The sequence below is a fragment of the Ursus arctos genome, unplaced genomic scaffold, assembly GCF_023065955.2.
Source record: "Ursus arctos isolate Adak ecotype North America unplaced genomic scaffold, UrsArc2.0 scaffold_3, whole genome shotgun sequence".
In the NCBI taxonomy this organism is placed as follows: domain Eukaryota; kingdom Metazoa; phylum Chordata; class Mammalia; order Carnivora; family Ursidae; genus Ursus; species Ursus arctos.
This window is the reverse complement of record NW_026622985.1, coordinates 23,385,089-23,405,103: the sequence shown is the minus strand read 5'-3', so window position 1 is coordinate 23,405,103 and position 20,015 is coordinate 23,385,089. Positions and strand designations below refer to the sequence as shown.

The 20,015-nt window shown below is 33.1% G+C and overlaps 1 protein-coding gene across 1 annotated transcript in view; it reads left to right on the top strand.

The window, feature by feature from the left end:
* SEMA3C (semaphorin 3C) overlaps nt 1-20,015 on the top strand; it is a 169,794-nt gene that overhangs the window by 82,932 nt on the left and 66,847 nt on the right. The window contains exons 3-6 of the mRNA XM_026504590.4: nt 479-639; nt 1,762-1,824; nt 10,009-10,128; nt 16,737-16,827. Coding sequence (XP_026360375.1) covers nt 479-639; nt 1,762-1,824; nt 10,009-10,128; nt 16,737-16,827 — 435 coding nt within the window. The remainder of the gene's footprint in view (nt 1-478; nt 640-1,761; nt 1,825-10,008; nt 10,129-16,736; nt 16,828-20,015) is intronic.

The window sequence follows — 20,015 nt, the reverse complement described above, 5'->3', positions numbered from 1 at the left end:
AGGAAGTAAGGTAAATATTTAAAGTAGAAAATACCAATCCTAAAATGACGAATGTATTGATAATAACCATAAAACATTAAGAGAAGCTAAGAAGACATCACACTGTCATTGCTTTTGTTTTTTTTGTTCAATCTGCTCATTTACTATATTTTTTTGGTTGATCTATTTTAGTTTTGACCTGATGATAGCCAGTGATAAAAGTGAGTTGAGATTTTGGCAAAACATGAATAATTTTACAATAAAATCGTATCATAAACTTCAACGTTGCAGTTATTGATTTATTTATGTTTTACTTCAATATAGAGGCAATAAGTAAAAATAACCACTAACAATTCTATTTTAAAATTAATTTATTATTGTAGGAAGGAAAATATATCTTAACTTTTTTGGTAAATATTTCTATTATTTTGTTTTCATTAAAATAATGGAATCATGGAACCAAGATCCTCTATTTTTACCATGTTGTTCACTATTTCAGAGCTTCGAGAAACCAAGACCTCTGAATACTTCAGCCTGTCCCACCACCCTTTAGACTACAGGATATTATTGATGGATGAAGATCAGGACCGGATTTATGTGGGCAGCAAAGATCACATTCTTTCCTTGAATATTAACAATATAAGCCAAGAACCTTTGAGTGTAAGTTTATCATTTCTGTGAGGGCCATGTTGACTTTGTTTCCTTTTTCTTTAAAATTTTCAAATACAATAAAAAATTGTGTATTCCATTACAACTATAGAAAATACAGGCCACATGTCAATAAATAATTGGAAGTTAGTACTTACTTTATGTACTGAAAATATAATCAATTCCGTTCTCACTGTCTAGCTTCATAGATTTTAACACTTTAAAACCTGAAACTAAATGAGAAAATACTTCCTATGTATGTGTTTGCATACGAGTGTGTGTGTGTGTGTGTATACGGAGAGAGAGACAGACAGACAAAAAAAAGCATACAGTATAGCCTGAAAAAATGATCAGACCAAAGGAAGATCTACCTTGTCATCTGTATGTAATCCAAGAAGGCATAAAAGGAACAGTTATTAAGTGCACTGTTCTGTGAACAAGTGTGACCTATATTTATCATTCTATTTCATAAGAAGCATATGAATTGATCTTCAGTGGAGTAAAGAGATAAAAGTAAATTAATTATAAGTTTATTACAACAAGGAGACTTCTGAATTTATTATTTTAACAAGGGTCAATGGCTGACAATTAAAAAAAAATAATCATCACTGTCAGACTTGACCCAAGTCTATAGTGACTTAGAATACTAGCTGAGTATTTCGGAGAGAGAATCTCTTGGATTCAATCCAGGTTATTTTAGCTGTTGAAGTACCTAGGGGCCTGTTTTAAGTAAATCTACCAGCCTGGCTGTGTGGTTTACCAAAAACAATATTAAAACAAAATAGCAATATAAATGCAAATTCATTGTGATGTAAGCAGTTGAGAAAAGCATAGTATAAAGGGAGGGAAATGCACATTTTATTGTACACATTAATGACCTTATTTCAATAATATGTCATTAGGAAATGGGCACATATTATTGAAAGACTTTTGTTAAAGGAAAAATTGTTGGGAGAAATAAATTATTAGAATAAAATAAAGTCTTCATAAATTTGAGTTTATAAACTGAAAGAATCTTGAAATATAAATATAGAAATGCCTTAAAGAAATGCGTTAGCATAAAGTAAATGAAGAGCACTGAGCTGTCATATGTATAAGGGAGATTATGCAACCTTTATTTTCCTTTCTGAGCAGGTTTTCTGGCCAGCATCTACAATCAAAATCGAAGAGTGCAAGATGGCTGGCAAAGATCCCACAGTGAGTGCCTAAAAAAACTCCAAAACTTAAATATTTAGTCTTTGAATCCATGTACCTCGAGTGCAGCCAAGAGTGAGACAAAGGGTGTTGGTATTTTAAATCCTCTGCTGGACACATGGTAAAAAATGTAAATGCAAAGAAATTGGAACTCTCAAACACTATAACTTAGGAATTCCTGACTGGGTAAAAATTTCTTGCCTTGCTTTCATTATTGCGTCCTGACACTTTTCATGATGGATTTCAGTAATAACCCCTGTTCCAGTGGATCCAACCTGCAGAATTCTCAGCAGGCCACTGAAATAATGATAATGCAAGTGTCTGGAGAGGCTCCCAGATACCATGTGGGCTTTTCCAAAGAAAGATCTCGGCAAAAGGGTACTGGTGAGCCAGCACATTCCAGAGGCATAAATCACCAATGATTACCAGTATCTTTGTTAGTTAAAAATAACCATGGAAACAAAAATCAAGGCAGATATGAATATCAATAAATGTTCAGTGTGCAACATTTGTATAAATTCTGTATCTTTAGGTGGAATTCCATATGAAGAGTTAAGAAAGAAATCTATATGGATTTCTGCAAACAGCTTGCAGAAACTGACACATTAAATTATTATCAAATATTATAAAACAAATACATGGAGCTGATCTTTAATGTACACCTTATTTAATTTTATAATGAAGCATGTATATCATTTTACCTTCCTGTCTCAAATCATGAAAAATATCATAATGGAACCGTATATCAGAATTACCCATTCTTACACAAATAATTTGGTAGAGAAGTTTTTTATGCATATATTCATTTTTTCATTCATTCATTCAACCAGTATAGATTGAGTCCCTACTATGTGTCTAGCATAGTGTTTATTGCTACAGACATAATGTATATCAAAATAGACAGTCTGACTCTCCTCAACTTTATTATCTTGCTGGGAAGTCAACATTAATCTAATGAGCATGGAAGTATATGCCTATGCAGGTATGAAGTTGAAATATGGTGGCTGGGTAGAAAAACTAATTTTTGTACACACACATACACACAATCAGATCTGGGGTCATAAGAAATAACAGCTTTGACTTCATGTAAAAAATGTTGACTAAGCACTCATTGTAAGTGTAGAGGTAAGAAATACGATTTCAGGGTACAAGGCTATGCACTGAGCTTTGATAGTGAGAGTTTCAGAGATTCATCATGGTGGTTCAAGGAAAAGGCTAATCCTTGTGGAAGGAGGAAGTGTGAAAATTAAACTTTTATTCTCATTGACTCTTAACTGTGCAGGTATGAATTTTGAAAAGGTCTGGTGCAAGACAGGGCCATGGAAGACTCTGGCATCTAGTATCTCTGGGTCTCACTGGAGGGTGTTGTTGAGAGCTCACTCAGTTCTGGGTCTCACATTTTCAGTTTTAGAATTCACCTTTTAAGAGAAATTTTCAAATGGGCAGAAGCTTGCAGAAGGCATATTTGCTCCCCACTGTATCTGCTGGGCCATAGTCTACAGGAAAAAATCCAGGAAATTGTGTAAGAAATACTCAAAAGAATGCATTATGCTTGTCCTCTAGGGAACAAATAGTAGAAAGTATAATGTTGTGGAGAAGTCTTTTTTGTCCCATGAAGCTATTATTTCAATAATTGTGCATGAATTTAGATGTTTTCTTTCATTCTCTAATGTAAAGATTTGGCCCACTGATGTGTATCCTACCATGTCTTGCTTTTTGCCACGATAATATCCTGTGGCTATAATTACTGGATTTAGTTGTCCTCTGTGTTCAAAAAGATTTTAATTTCCCATTCATATGAAGCATCACAGATAGAATATGTAGGATTTAGATACCATTGCGCATTCTCTCTCCAAAGATTGGTGTTGATTTTCTGAAGAATCTTAGCCAAGTAATTTGATGTCTTTCTCCCTTTGGCAAAATAGAAATGCTCTGTCATTTGCTTTCTTATAATTAAGAGTCATTAGATGAAATCTTCAATACATGCTTACATTTTCCCATAGTTCTATCATGCTGTAAATATCATTCATGTACATCTTTAAATTCTGCTATACAGCCCATTTAAATTCTGCTATATAGCTGTATACATACCAGAAGTAACTGGTGGAGGGTTCTGTTCTAGTATGGCAAACATTGTTGGGTCCTGGGAAATAAACTAACTCTTCCAAATACATGTTCGGTCTATGCAAGAGAAGAGGATGTTTGACAAATCCAGTTCATTTCATACATGTGAAGTACTTACAGAGAAGCGTCCTTTAATCAGACCACAAGAAAAAGACCAGTGGTAGAAAAAAGAGGCAAAATAGTCTTTAGAAATTCTACAAAGCAGCATATTTTTATTACGTCCTTTAATGAAACTAGATAAGTGTCTCTTAATTCTGTTAGAAGAAATATCATCTAATTCTTAATATTTTATTTAAAAACAGAGGAATTTTAATTTGTACAAATCAGTTAGCTATTGTGAAAGAACCAAAGGTGAATAAGATGCAGTCTCTATTTAATATTCTCTACAAGATAGTAGAGATGATGAGACGTATGTGCAATAACTATCAAATAATAATAGTCAACATTTAATGGAATGGGCCAGCCACTGTTCTAAGTCTTTCTTTTAATCCTCACAACAATGCTACAAGATGGACATTATTGTCACCATTTGCATTTTTAAGATAAAGAAACCAGTCACTAAGAGAGTGAGGAACTTACCACAGCTGCCCTGCTAGCAAGTGGGAGGAAGGCCACTGTCTGTCTTACCTGATAAAACACGCCATCTCACTAGGAAGAATTCGGTAAATTCTAAGGATACACACAAAAGACAGAGAAAAAAACACACTGCAGCTGGGATATTTGGGAAAGGTTTAGTAGATTTGTTGGCAACTATATTGGGTCTATGTTAACCTTTTTCTTTACTTTATTTCAATGGTTCTGAAATTCCAATAAGTTATACCCTTTTCCTCTTTTAGCCTTTGACACCAAGTACATGTGACTCCCTTCTCACTCAATTAACTTACCATCTTTTTAACCTGGGAATCCTCCACCTACTCTGTCAAGTAACAGTGCAGATGTCACTTCTCTGGAAAGTCTTGTCTGCCCACCCAGGACCGGGCTGGCTGTCCCACTGTGTACACTGGAAACACTCTGGCTCATATTGCGCTGTTTGTAGCTGTAACTCTCCCCTTACTCTTCCGATCCCCTTACCGATCTGAAATACTGGGTAGTGTTGTTATTCTCTGTGCTCAGATCTGTTGTATCTAGGAACTTAATAAAGTTAAACAAGATCTGAAAAAATTCAAAGCAAGCATGGGGGGAATCTGTTCCAAGTGATTGTCAGAAGTTGGGGGTAGGACACGGTAGATGGTGAGTTTATTAATGCCTTTAAATTAATACTATTCGTAGTAAATTCATATTGCACATATTTTAGAAGTTCATTTTGGTTAAATTAAAATATTTTGATTTTAAATATTGTATGAGTCATCTACTTAAGCAAAACATAAACTAGCGACAGTTAAAATCCATACTGCTATAGCAATTGAAAGAAAATATACAGCATGGACTCAAGTGTCTCATTTCTTTAGATTTTTTTAACATACCAAATTTTAATTAAAGTTAGAAAAAATAACACTTATAAGAAAATAATTCAATATAAACAAAAACTGATCCCAGTAATCATATACCATAATAAACTAATGTTTATAAAGAAAATATATTATCATGGTGGGAATATAGCTAATTTTCTGCCTGGCTAAAGAGACTATAACCTGCCTCCCATTTCCCTCTCTACCCCTCTGTATTCACATTCCTCCATGCTCCATTTATTTCTAAATGTTATTATTTTATTCATACTCTAAATAAATTGAGCTTAAACAGTAGCACATGCTGTCAAACATATCCAAGGAGATAGGGCATAATGAATGCACTAAGTAAATACTGTAAGAGATTGTTGGAAAATTAAGCAGGATTACATATATTTAGACATATGTGCATTACATGCACACAATGTCAAACTTTATTTATTAATTGAGGAATATCAGTTTCCCTATTTATGTGACCAAAGGATCCCTAATTCCTGGAAAATGTATTTTCTTTAGAAATACATTTATTAAAATACCTTGATTTTTTGCCCACACCAAAGAAGTGTAGGCCAAGAAGAAAAGAATAAGAGGGACTTTTTCCCCCATTGCATAGTCTGGGCCGTGAAGAGTCAATATTTTCAAAGCTTTATGTATCTGTGCTCCAAGACATATTTTCAAAAACATCTATGTTAAAAATTACATAACAAATACATGTTCAGTACAGAAATCTTTGGAGACCTAGAAAAGCATGTAAAAAGCAACAGAAAGCAATCTCTTCTGAGCTCTTTGACCCTAGAGACTTAACCTCTCCATGCCTCAGTTTCCTTCTCTGCATAATGGGCATTCTCATAATACCTTCCTTATTGGGTTGTTATGAGGATTAATGAGTTAATATTTGAAGAGAGCTTAGAACAGTACATAGCACATGGTAAGTGGTATATTACTATTAAGTAAATAAAATAAATTCCACTACCCAAATGTAATCACTTAAAAATTGGGTGTATATTTTTGCAGCACTTTATTGTTTGAAATTTATAGATATAAATAAAATGGTATTATATTCTGCAGAATGTTAACAGCTTGATTTTTCATTTAGCATTATACCAGGAAACAGGTTTAAAAACTAAGCAATTAAAAAAAAATCCACAGCATTTAACTTCACTGAAGGCTCATTCTCCAAACCTTTCATAGATGTCTGCTATGGTCAGGACCTGTAATAAGCTCTGTTCAGGACAAATGCTCTGTCCACTTCACCAGGTTTTTTCTGACAATTGAAATAAAAAATACATATGAAAGAATCCAATATCTGACACTGTGCGTATTTATTATGTGCCAATCACGATTCCAAGTGCTTTATTAGTATATTGCTCACAACAAATGTTATCATCACAATTTACAGGTAAAAAGATTGAATCACAGAGAGGCTAAGTAAATGTCTCAAGTTCAAACAGCTACTGAAAGATAAAGCTAGAGTTTGAACCCAGGTCAGTTGGCTCTGAGATTTGTACAGTGAAATCCACCATCTACTGCCCATGTGAAGATTATGGCATGATGACAGACCAACTCTAATTGCCACACTGGTTTCATCACACAGTAATTCACTCTCCCCTCTAGGCACTGCTTCCCGAGTAAATCCTGCTCTGTCATGCCTCCATTAGTTTGTTCATGTTCTTTTTTTTCTGTTGGAAAGCTCTTTCCTTATGCTTTTGCCTGTCAAACTATCCAGCTTATTCTTCAAGTTCTAGCTCCAATGACACCCCCTTTCAAACCCTTACACCCAGGTCAGCATTATTCTGTCTTCTCTCCTCCTATAGCACATTTTTTTAAAATATAACTCTATTATAGTATCTACACAGCCTCATGTATTATGGTTTCCTTCCTCTGAAAGGAGAAATTGAATCTATTCATTTCACGGTTTTTGGCACCATATACAGTGTTTACATAGAACGAGTTCAGTAAATATGTGCTGGATAGCATTAATATGATTGCTATGGTCTAAATCAGAAATAATGTGGACAAAAACTATGGAAACAGAAAGGACCTAGAAAATGATTTTCAATAATTAACTGATTTGTTTTTCCTTTGTGTTTTTCTCTGTGGGGAAGTTTGGAGGGGCACACTGTGCATCATCAGGTAGTCTGGGAATCTGTCTCACGGTTAATCCACCACTTTCTTTAGAAAAAGTGGATGGTGGAGGGTAGACATGGTTCAAGACCCAGCTCAGTTACTTATTAACTAGAGCACTTCATTTAACCTCTTTGGGACTCAATTTCCTCATCACTAAAATGGGACTAATACTTTAATTGGAACATTGCTCTGAGGATTAAAAAGACTTAACATCAAAGGATTAAGAGCTCTGTAAACATTAATAACTTGGAGAAACTCTCCTCAACCCACTGTGGATTCCTCACCCAATGACAAATTATAAAGTGATTAAAAGTATAAGATTCAATGTTAGACACATTTGTGCTTGAAAATCTGTTTTACCTGTTTCGAGCTCAATGACCTCAACCAAATTAACTAAAAAAACTCTAAGCTCTATTTTTCTGAAAGGAGTTGACTTGTACTAAACTGAATGAATGTGAAGTGCCCAAGTGGCATAAGAACATTCAATAAATATGAGCTATAAAGGTGAAAAATCAAACCTCCTGGGAAGTAAAACAGGTTAAATATGTAAAATGATCATTCCAAAGTCTAGCACATAATAAATTCCCAACAAATATTGACCATGATAAGTAGATATAAAATAGAGAGAGAGATAGAAACATATACATGAAACAAGTATAATCTGTATTTGAAATATAGAACATATTAATGATGTCTTTTTTTTTACCAATACCAGTAATTCATGACAGTAAACTGTCTACAAAACTCAAGACGACATATAATCTATTATTAATAGAATTCAATTCATGTCTTACATAGGCAAATAGCATATACAGAATCCCAGAATGACTAAACTTGGATGTGAAAAAAATAAACACAAGTCTTATTGCTTACAGATAACCTTAACATAGACATAGTATATAAACACCATATTTCATCTATTCTTTTTCTACAGAGAAACACGTTATCTTATGTCATCAATTTCTAGGTATCTCTATAAACAGGTGTCAAGATACAGTGATACTATATATTTAACAAAAATTCTTGACGTCTTAAAATAAAAATAAAGTATATAGTCTGGTCTGTAAGGATTAATTTCTTTAACAGTAGAGCTAATGATTGATTATTTCGTAATAAAATCCATAATAGAAGCATGTATAAAATTACTACATATAAAAATAAGCATATATTCACTGGCAAGTAATAATATAAAATAATATAATGAGAAAATATAAAATAATATTGACTTTAAATCAAATTTAATTTCTACTAAAAAATTTTAACTTCTACTTTAATAGAACTGGTTGTTTTTTACTTTCCTAATAATATAAATAATAAATGTGCTTATAAAAAATTAGTAATATGGTACCAAGAAGAGTAAAAAAAAAAAAGAAAAAATATATGCTGTCTGACACCCATGGGAAAACCACTGTTACCTTTTAATATATTTATTTATAAAAAAAATTTGTCCTTATACTATCATTTTATTTATCTTTTATTTTTTTAAAGCTTTTATTTATTTATTTGAGGGAGAAATAGAGAGAGAGTACAAGCAGGGGGAGTGGCAGGCAGAGGGAGAAGCAGGCTTCCCGCTGAGCAGGGAGCCCGATGCCCGGCTCGATCTCAAGACCTTGAGATCATGACCTGAGCCAAACTCAGACCCTTAACCAACCGAGCCTCTTAGGCACCTCTATAACATCATTTTTATGATGTTCTTTGTGAAAAAAATGACTAAAGAAAACAACATTCAATCTCAAGCCTGCTTAATTTGTACTTAGCAAGGGATAGGGAGTTTAGCAATATACAACATGCAATGATTAGTTCAGTGACAGAGATCTACCTTTGGTGCTGACCAAGTTTATATATTTCTGCAAGGTCAGAGTCAACTTATAATTACAATAATATTTTGCATATCATTGAGTGAACAAATGACAACTTTTCCAATGGTGGGGCTAGGAGCAGGTGAAAAAGAAAACTGGGAAAGCAAGTATTTTAGGGGACGAAGGCCAGAGAGGTAGTGATTGCATCACAGTGCTAGCATGTGTTTACAGTCTGCTTTATTCACCCACTGTAAAAGCCAATAATAGTGTTTGCCATTGTGTAGTAATGTTGATATGGACCTTGTATAAGCCCAGCTTCGTTCGAAATATGTTTATATAACGTCTGTGTGCGTGCGCGTGTGTAACGTTTTGAGGAACATTTGAGGAAACAATTTGGTGTACTTCTCCATTTTCTCAAATAGAGTAAGTTCATGAAGTGTCAGAACATAAAAACTTACACAGTATAGAAAATATTGAACTATGAGAAAGACGTGCCATTTTACTCATTATCCAAGTTGAACTACCTTCTTCCTGAAGTAAACCAGTAGAATAAACCCTGTTATTCTCTTGCTATCTCCTAACAATAAAAAAGTGAGAGCAGAAAGGAAAATATATAGTGGACTATGACAGTACTACTTAGAAATAGCAATAAAAGTAACTATTACTAACTACTTATCCATCTGTTCTTTCAGCATGGCTGTGGGAACTTCGTCCGTGTAATTCAGGCTTTCAACCGCACTCACCTGTATGTTTGTGGGAGTGGTGCTTTCAGCCCCGTGTGTACTTATTTGAATAGAGGGAGGAGATCAGAGGTAAGTGTAACAATTTTTCATTGTTAGTTTTGGTGTTAGTGTCAAAGATTTCTTAAAACTGTTTTTGAATCTAAAAAGTTGTAATCGATAACCATTAAAAAGGTTCAAGCCCTTTTAACTCAAAATATATTTCATTTGGTTACTGTCTCCCGAGTTAAAGTGTAGCTGTTGCCTTCAACTAAATACATACATATTTCTGAATAAAAAAGCTGCAAAAGATAAAGAAAAATGATGTAATTTTGTAATTATTTAGAAAAGAAGGTATTGATACTATTTGCTCCAAGTTATAGAAATGTTGTATAACATCACTTTCTTAAAGCTGTTTTAAGTACTTTCTTATTTAACTTTCAAATTTGGTAAACTTTTATGAGATACCTGTAAGTGATATATAAAGCAGGATGCCAGGTTCCTTTGCTGAAAAGAACCTTCTATAATTAATAGACCATACTTTAATTTTAGATCAACATTAGTCTACAAAAGACTTTCCTACCTTTATTCTTATATTAGTTAAAATGATTTGGGGTTCTGTGCACAAATGCACTTGCGGAACACTAAGTATATGCCTAATATGTGTAGACAAATACTAGGTTGGTTGAACTTCACCAATGATATTTAAAACCGTGTTTATCTCAGTTTACAGTTATTGACTAAGGAAAGTATGCATTAGACCAAAAGGGTTTTTCCTCCTTCCTTAAATCGAACATGTTGTCTTACTAAATAGTAGCATTTTAAAAACATAATTATTTCAAATTATCTTGCTTTTTTTCCTTATAAGACTTAAATCTAGAATGTCCAGTTCTTAAATAATGTCTTAATTCAATTTTAGAGATTAGAACTGAAAAAAGATTAAATATTGCTACTGATATACCTTATTAAGTTTATTTTCCTTTAACAGAGATTAATGTACTCTCGTACAAATATAATTGAACAATGAGTCTCTTTATATTGCTTTATTATTATTTTTTTCAGACGTAATTTATACACGTCTGAAGATACACATATCTTTTGGTAAACAAAAAGTCATTTAAAAATAGCTGAGTAATTATAAGTTGACCCCAAAATGAGGCATTTCCAAGTGGTTCAAGATGATATGAAATATTCCAATTCTGAAAGAAAAGTAAAGCTATGCTTCTTGGAAGACTACAGTTGGCTGCATTGAGCTTGTCATTAGAACCACATGCCTGTGATCAATTGATTAAATAAACTACTGCCCCAGACGTCTGCAATCTGTCAGACACTCCACTGAAGGCTGTGCAGTCACTGTATAGGCCAACAATAGCATAGCAGTTTTCAGAGCACAGATTTCAAATAAAATCATTTTCCCATGTACAAATTGCCCACTATGCACTTCGAGGCTTAATTGGAAAGTCGGTCCAAAAAATAATCTCCTTTGGAAAACCAGCATGGAATAAAATTTAATCACTTTACTAAATATGAACTACTTTAGTCTCACTTCAAAAGATATATTTCAAAGGGGAAACATTTCCATTAATTAATCTCTTTAAATAATATATGAACATCTTAAGAGCCAATTTAAGTATGAAAAGTGTTATGAATTTTAAGCTTTGTGTATAGTCAATTCAAATCAAAGGGTTTCACCATAACATCATTTTTTTATATATCTATAATATATAAATAATAACATAAATAAAGAAGCATAATCTATCAAGCATCTACTGTATTTGTTTTCTTTAGTTTAGGATAAAAGATCCGTGAGCGTAAAATGACTGCACGATACAGAGAGTTGTATTTTGGGAGAATTTTCCTTCTTATGCGTTACTAATGTTGTATTTTGTAATGACCAGAGGTAGTACTTACTGGTAACACCATGTGCTGGTACTAAGATATGGCCTTTTTCCTGTATTTCGAACCAGTTTGAGAGTGAACCAAATTAGGGTGGCTTTATCATTACTTATTTCATTTTATTTCTGAGACACTATCTACCACCTTCTATCTGCCTTGGTTCATTGGTTCTCAGAGGATATTTTATGAGCCTCGTTCACATTTGGAACATCACACACTTTCATTATGTCCTCTGAGTCTTCCATTATTCTGTGAGGCTGAGTCAGAGCTTTTCCAGACCATTTTAATGGGGCCCATCCAAAGAGCCTACAAATCCTTGCTATATCAATTCCTAACCATGGTACTTCTCTTCTGTCCACTGCCTTAATTTTCTGTCTTCTGTTCCTAAAAAAAGATAAAGCAACACAAGTATATAGTGACTTGAAATAATGAATAAAACACTAATTTAAAAACTATAATTGGTTAATTTTGCAGCACATTCTTAGAATATTACTATATCTCATTTATGGTTGATTTTATGATGTCTCCATACATTTGTTTCAGCAGTTGAATACCATTTAAGCCCCTGACTCTGTCAGTCATCAAGCAGATAACCTTACCTTTGAATGACCAAGAACATCATAGGCATTCCAGTTATTCCCCATGCATTTTGAAGTAAATTAGTCACCAAACTTTTCTGCTTATGCATCTTTCCGTAGCTTTCCTCTTGTTAGAAGAAAAGTTGTGCATTTTCTTTATCAGTAAAGTTCTTTGATCAGTAACCTTCATTATTCTGTTTTATATCTTTGTTTTCTTTCTCCTGCATTTTCTTTTTTCCTGTTTTAAAATAGGATGCTTCTTTTTCTTAAAATCGTTATCTCAGATCTGTGACTTTTTTCAACTCTTTTTCTTTTTCTCTCTTTTACTTTTCACAGAACTTCTCAGATTAGTAGGCTGTATTTTCAACTTTTATATTCCTGTTTTTGTGTCATTATTAAACCTTTCTGATCTGACTTTCATTACCACCCATAAACTAAAACTATTTCCTAATGACCAAGATTCCTCAGTGATCAAATTGACTCCCCTAACCAGCATCCTTTCTCCTAGGCTGATCTATAACATGTTGGTCATACCCTCTATTTTTCAATGCCATTATTGGCATCTGTATCATGGAACATTTTGCTATGCCTTCTTTTCTAATTTTTCACCACCTACTCTCTTTCTGGTCTTACTTGTTTCTCTCATTGATCCAATCTACAAATATGTATTTATTTAATGAGAATAATGGCAGAAACAAAATCATGTCAGAACTTGTAAGCTACCTTTAAGATGTTGGTCTTTATCCTGTGTCAAAGGAGAAGCAACTGTAATGATCCTAAGCAGAAAATGGCATGGAAAGCATTGTGTTGTCCCTTCTGTGTTACGTTACAAATGATTTGGGGGGGAGGGGATGAGAGGGCTATAGTGGCATCAGTCAGAGTGGATATACTAGGCCAAGAAAGAAATTATTTTAATACGCCAAGAAAGAAAGCAAGTGGCAATGAAGACAGAGAAATAGACATGAAGTTGAGAATAGTATAGTTGATATTAGTGGTTTTGGCTATATAAAAGGAAATTTACAGTGATATAGATATTGATATTTTTGCTGCTTGTTTTTTATTTTTCCCCTTTTCAGTTATATATCTCATGAACTGAGATGAGAAACAACAAAGAGAATCATGTTTGAGATTAAAATTTTAAGCCTGGGCTTAAGTTTGGATTGTATTGAAAGATCCAAGTAGAAATATCAAGTAGGCAGTTGAATATACAGTTGGCTATATAAATGTTTGAGTCATTGTTTTATAAGAGTAACTGAAACCCAAGCAATGCATGTGTTTAATCACGCAGAGAGGGTATAGTGTGGAAAGAGAAGACTGAGTATGGTTGGGACTTGAAGGTCTCTTAATTTAATGGCAAGGTGGAAGAAAAGGGACATTAGAACATGACTAAGAAGAAACAGCCAGGAAAGAAGAAACCCCCAAGTAGGGGGAAGAAACAATTTTTTTTTTCATTCTGGTAGTAAAAATAAGTCTTTTAAAAAATATGGAAATGGGCAACAATTTCAAATATCATTGAGAATCAAAGTAAAATGAAGTCTAAAAAATAAACACTGAATTGTGTAGTGTGGTTGCCATTAAGATATAACACAGGGTTTCAATAGAACAATTGAGGTTGAATGGCCAATTGAAATGGATTGAGAAGAAAATGAGAAGTCACGAAATGGTGATGAGTATATGTAATTCTTTAAGAAATGTGATTCTCAAGGAGAGTAATGTGTAGGAGCTGAATGGGTTGTTTAAATGATGATATAAAGGTTCCAGTTAATAAGATCTAAGACAGGGGGGCAGATAATGAAAAGTATAAGTTTCCTAAGAAGACTGGGTACAATGAGATCCAAAACATTGGTGAAATGATTGGCCTCGAAGTAAGAGAAAGAGTTCCTCTCATGTGCTAGTGGATGTATTAGTGTATATTCATTTGAGTTTCGTAGTGAGAAGTTGAAGATGTCTCATTTTAAGGTTTCACTTATTCTGCAATCACATGATCAATTATTTGTTAATCATATGAGCCAAGAACAAGTTAGATGCTTTGATTATAATGACAATGGTTTGAAATTATTAATGGAAGAACCATTTGATAAGATTATCCTTGAAAGCAGTACAGAGATCCATTTTGTGTTGGTGATCACAAATCTATATTATGTTGAATTTACCTTGTTGGGTCACCCTCTGCAAAATGCTTATATGTTTGGACACAAATATGGAGAATGTATAGATAGACATGCCCTTCTGGGCTGTGGTATCAATGAAAAAAATCACAGATTCAAGGAACTTAATGTTTTTGCAAAAAATTAGTGGAACCAAACAGCACAACAAAGAAAGTCAAAAAGAGAGAAGGCTGATGAAGTGGGTTCCTAGGAGATGAAGTTGGAGAATTATTGCTGCATGCTTGAATTTGTGATTATTCAGGTAGAAAACACTCTTCTTGGTGACAAGATCTAGACTCTAATTGTGTGAGAAAGGATGCTGTACAATGGTAGTTCAGTGGAGAGCAGGTGGTACCTAAGCAGTTTCATCAATTCCTGCAGTGCCAACTCTCACTTTTTAAATAAAATATACATACATCTCTGGCAAAACAATCACAAATGGCCTTACTAAATTTTGTTGTTTTTCCTCAATTATTTATTTAGTTTAGTCATTGTATAAATACTGATGTTTTGGAAAGCAAACACAGTGAGGAGGCAGGAGACTGAATTTTAATTTTATTTTTGTCTTTTTTTTGCTACATGATCTTGGGCAAGTTATATTTTCCTCATCTAAAGAGTTAATTCACTGAAGAGGATCATTTTGTAAGACCTTTCCAGGCTAGAGAACTGTGATTCTTTTTAAGTTCTGTGAGTCCCTATCATCTCAGGGATGTCCTGCTGACACATCAAACTCAGCGTAGCGAAAATGAAATAGTTTTATTTTCTTTAAGGAGTCAAAACTTCAGAAGCATCTTTGTTTTCTTCATCTTCCTTAACTACATCCGATTTGTAATTGATTGCCAAGCTCTGTTGATTTGTACTTTACAACTTCTCTTGCATCTTTACTGCTCTTACTATGATCCCTGAGATCCTAGCATGTCAGATTATTATTACCTAATTCCTGATCTATTGCAATTGAAAGCAAATCTATTTCTTCAATCTAGTGTCTATTTTTAAAACTGCCATTCTCAATCTTCTTAAAACACCAAGGTAAGGCCCAATCTCCTTAAAGCAATGTTTTGATCCTTTCATTTCCATACTCAAAAAATATAGAGCCTGAATTTCTCTCAGGGAAATTTTGAAAAATCTTTAGCTTGATAATTAAGAACCTCCATCATCTAATGCAACCTACAAAAGTGAAAAATTTTGTCTTTGAATTTTAATAGTAGCTTTTGCTAACTTTATTTAAGAAAAAAGGAAATATACCAACAAAATATTCCCTTTCCATTAGGCTACACTGACCATCATATTTCAAATTGAATCATTGCCTCCAATCCCTGGGTTTCCCAAGTTCCATTCTCTGATTAATTTTTCTCCTGACCACTGAGCACCATCTAGCGTATTCTACATTGTCTGTATTTATGCTTTTTATATTTATATTCTCCTACATTATATTATAAATTACTTGAGGATAAAGATTTTTGTCTATCTTATTTACTGTATTCCTAAGATTTTGTTGGTACCTGGCATATAGGAAGTGCTTGATAAATTTTTGTTAAATAAATAAATGAATGAATGAGTAAAAAGCATTTTTATCTACATTATTAATTCAACTTTGTTAAATCTAGCATAATGCTTATATAACAAAACTAAGTGGTAATATAAATTTTATATTTTATAAATGTCTTGATTATTTTGGAAATAATATAATCCTTGTATACATTGTTCCTCTGTGGACAATTTTCTTCTTTTGGCCAATTTTCAACATATCTATCTCAGGTTTACAATGATCCCTGATTCCCATGTGATTTTTGCTGATACTGATTTTTTTTTTCTGGTATGGATTTGAGAACTTATTGGATCAGCTTTATGGGGACAGTAGTAGGATGAGAACTTTGACCTGCTGAACTTTTCTTATAAGTTACAGATGTTTTCTTCATATAGGCCAAGAAAGTCTTAATAAAGTAAATAGAGAAGGCATAAGGAAACAAATGGAACGCATGTTATTTGTGATGATGCTTTGTTTTACTAAAGAACAAATTGGTTAACTAAATATAAAGTTATTTACTATAGCTGTATTTTTATTTTATCTATAATAAAGGACCAAGTTTTTGTGATTGACTCCAAGTGTGAATCTGGAAAAGGACGCTGCTCCTTCAACCCCAATGTGAACACAGTGTCTGTTATGATCAGTAAGTGGAAAATAAAAGAGAGAGAGGGAAATACAAAATAAAAAGGAAATTAAAGAAACTAAATTCATGACACAGTATACCCATCGAGATAGTAGCATGAATGATCGCCCATGAATGAAGTAACAGAAAGTTGTGAGTTGAGAAATTGTAGTTTCTCAGTTGCAAGTATTTGTGATTAAATGATAAACATGTATTTTTTTCATTCACTATGATGATGCTGTCATTTCTAGAGCAAGTCAACCATTTACAAAAAAAGTGTGTGTTCATATACATGTAATGATATATATTATTAAGTAATTTTCAATATTTTCTGTAGTTTTTCTAGTATTAAATATATGCATTTTCCTCATATTTTAGTAGTACTTTACAAATGATTAAAATGGTATTTCTTTCAAATGAAAGAATAACAAAATGCATGTGTACATCATTGGGACCAAAAATTAGAAAACTCTGAAATTACAAAATACTCAATTATGTCTGATGCAGAAACTTTTCAGATAAGCTTCTGAATACTATTTAATAAATGCAGTGTCTTGGAAAGTCTTTCCACTAGGAAGAAAACTGTGTTCACCTATTGAAATGATATGATATATATATATACATATATATATATAAAATACTAGCTAAATATATAGATTTCACTTATTTCAAGTTAAATGCTACGAAAATAAACTTCAAAGATCTGTGAACACATCAAATATCATTTAGAACAAAAAAGGTTTAAAACAGGACATTATAAATTTTCCTGGTAAACTGTGATAAGTCATTTAATATTTTTGTCCTTAGAGAATTGGATTTGTTTACAAAATTTGTTAGTTATAGACTTTCCTTTTTAAGGATTTGAGACTTCAATTTCTGTTCTTACATTCTTTTTTTAAGATTTTATTTATTTATTTATTTATTTATTTATTTATTTATTTGAGAGAGAGCGAGAGAGAGTGCAAGCAGAGGAGCAGAAGGAGAGGGACAAGCAGACTCTGTGCTGAGTACACCCTGAGATCATGACCTGAGCCAAAATTAAGAGTTAGAAGCCACCCTGGCGCCCTTATCTTTTAATATTTTGATTAACGTTAGAACTTAAATTAGCAGAGTCATTAAACTATTTGCTTACCTTAAAAACTGAAACAAAAAGGAGGAATATGCTTAGTAGCTTGTGTTTGTCATTTTATTTGTTCTACTGATTATCCCTCTAAAATTATCTCCAATATTGCACAGTAAATTTGTGTAGTCATCTCACTTTGCCTTATGGGGCTTGATCATTTTCTGTTCTATTGCAAGGCACTAAATAACACAGATTGTTTAAAGTATTTCTGTATATTAAAGTACCAAGAAACATCGAGAACTGAAGAATTCCAGATTTTATAATATAGTTGTTGCATAAGCCAGTGTTCAAATTCAGTGGTTTGTTTTTTGTTTTGTGTTTTTTGTTTTTGTTTTTTTTTGCTGTTTTTCATGTCGTTGTAGCACAGGAGGAAGTTAGATGATCTCTCTTAAAGAACCTATCAATAGCCTCATGGAGTTTTTCAGTGGAAGTAAAATGGAAAGCAAAGGATTTTGGATTAAAGTTAAAAGGCACAGTTAGTTTATCTTTGCATAAACCAACACAGATATTCTGAAAAAAACATCCCTACTCAGAGTTCTTTTTAAAGTGATATTAATTATTTCTTTTACAAAATAAAGCAGAAACTTCATTATTCTTAACTTGCTATTAAAATTAATAATAGGGGCGCCTGGGTGGCTCAGTAAGTTGAATGTCTGCCTTTGGCTCAGGTCAAGATCCCAGTGTCCTGGGATGGAGCTGGAATTGGGCTCCCTGCTCAGGAGGAAGTCTGCTTCTCCCTCCCCATCCTCTTGCACTCTCTCTCTCTCTCTCTCTTTCTCTCCCTCTCAAACAAATAAGTAAAATCTTTTAAAAAATTAAAAAATAAAATGAGTAAGAATTGAAGACAGGATATGAAGCCAATTAGGCAGGTAGGCTCTTATAATAGTTGGAGACATAGCTAATAAGGTGGTGTGCAGTAGGATTAGAATCATCCCATACACCGTCCTCTGAGTGTCCTTTTTCCTTTTCTACTTGAAAACAGTTACGATAATTGACATCTGTGCTAATCAATCTATTGAATAGCAGGAATTTATAACCCACCATTTTGGGCATAATCCGGTATAGTAAAAATGTGAAATAATTAATTACAAAGTTATCTTAATTTAACAACCATGGTTTCTACCGAATACTTGTGTAGATGCTTCACAAATGTTCACAGAATTTTTAAAAGCTAAGTTGCTCAAAATGCTTTCATGAACATTTGTTATCTTCCTATAATCTGTTCCCCTGGGCTTCAGACCACTACTAGGAAGCAGGACTGGGCAGCACAATGCCTGCCGTACCCACTTCCTAACTGGTGGGGTCCAGTTCATGATCTGGTGAGCACGTATTAAAAACGTTTCATTCTCCATTCTATCCTGGGTTAACTGGTATTGCTTAGTACTAAGCAGTGAGTTTGGCATGCTTCAAAATGTTCCAGTCCTGCCAAAATGACCATGATCTGAAGATAGCCAGGGGAGTAATTCTAGAATATCACTCAGAGAAAAAAGCTACACAGTGGTTCAGTGGGTCAGACTTGATACATCTTATTCTTTTTTAAATAGACATTTAACTACATTTTTTATTCTAGGGTCACACATACCAATTCAATGCTTACTGTCCTTACTAGGGTAGAAATTAATACAGACTTAACAAATAAGCCCAATGTCTAATGTTATGCAAATACAGATTAAAATATCTGATTTTGCCATTAGTGATGATAATTTAATTTTAAGATATATTTTCTTTCTTATCTCTACATTCTGTTTTTTATGGCTTAATATGTTAAACCACATGTGGCTTATTAACATAATAGTATGTTTTTCTTATAATGTTAATAATATATTGTGCATTACAATTGAAAAAGTAGCACTTTATTTACCTTATAGAAAACTTCTAGCACTAAAAATTAAAACATACTTTTAATGATAAAATAACTTTATCATTGATAGTATTTTGACAATAAGAACTAATATTTTCAATCTATGTTGTGAAATCATGGAATTTTTAATACATGGTAAAAAATTTTGAGATCATAAGCCAATTCCCATATTTTACAGATGAGAAGATATTCAGGGTACTAAATGACTTAGCCCTATTTCCCACT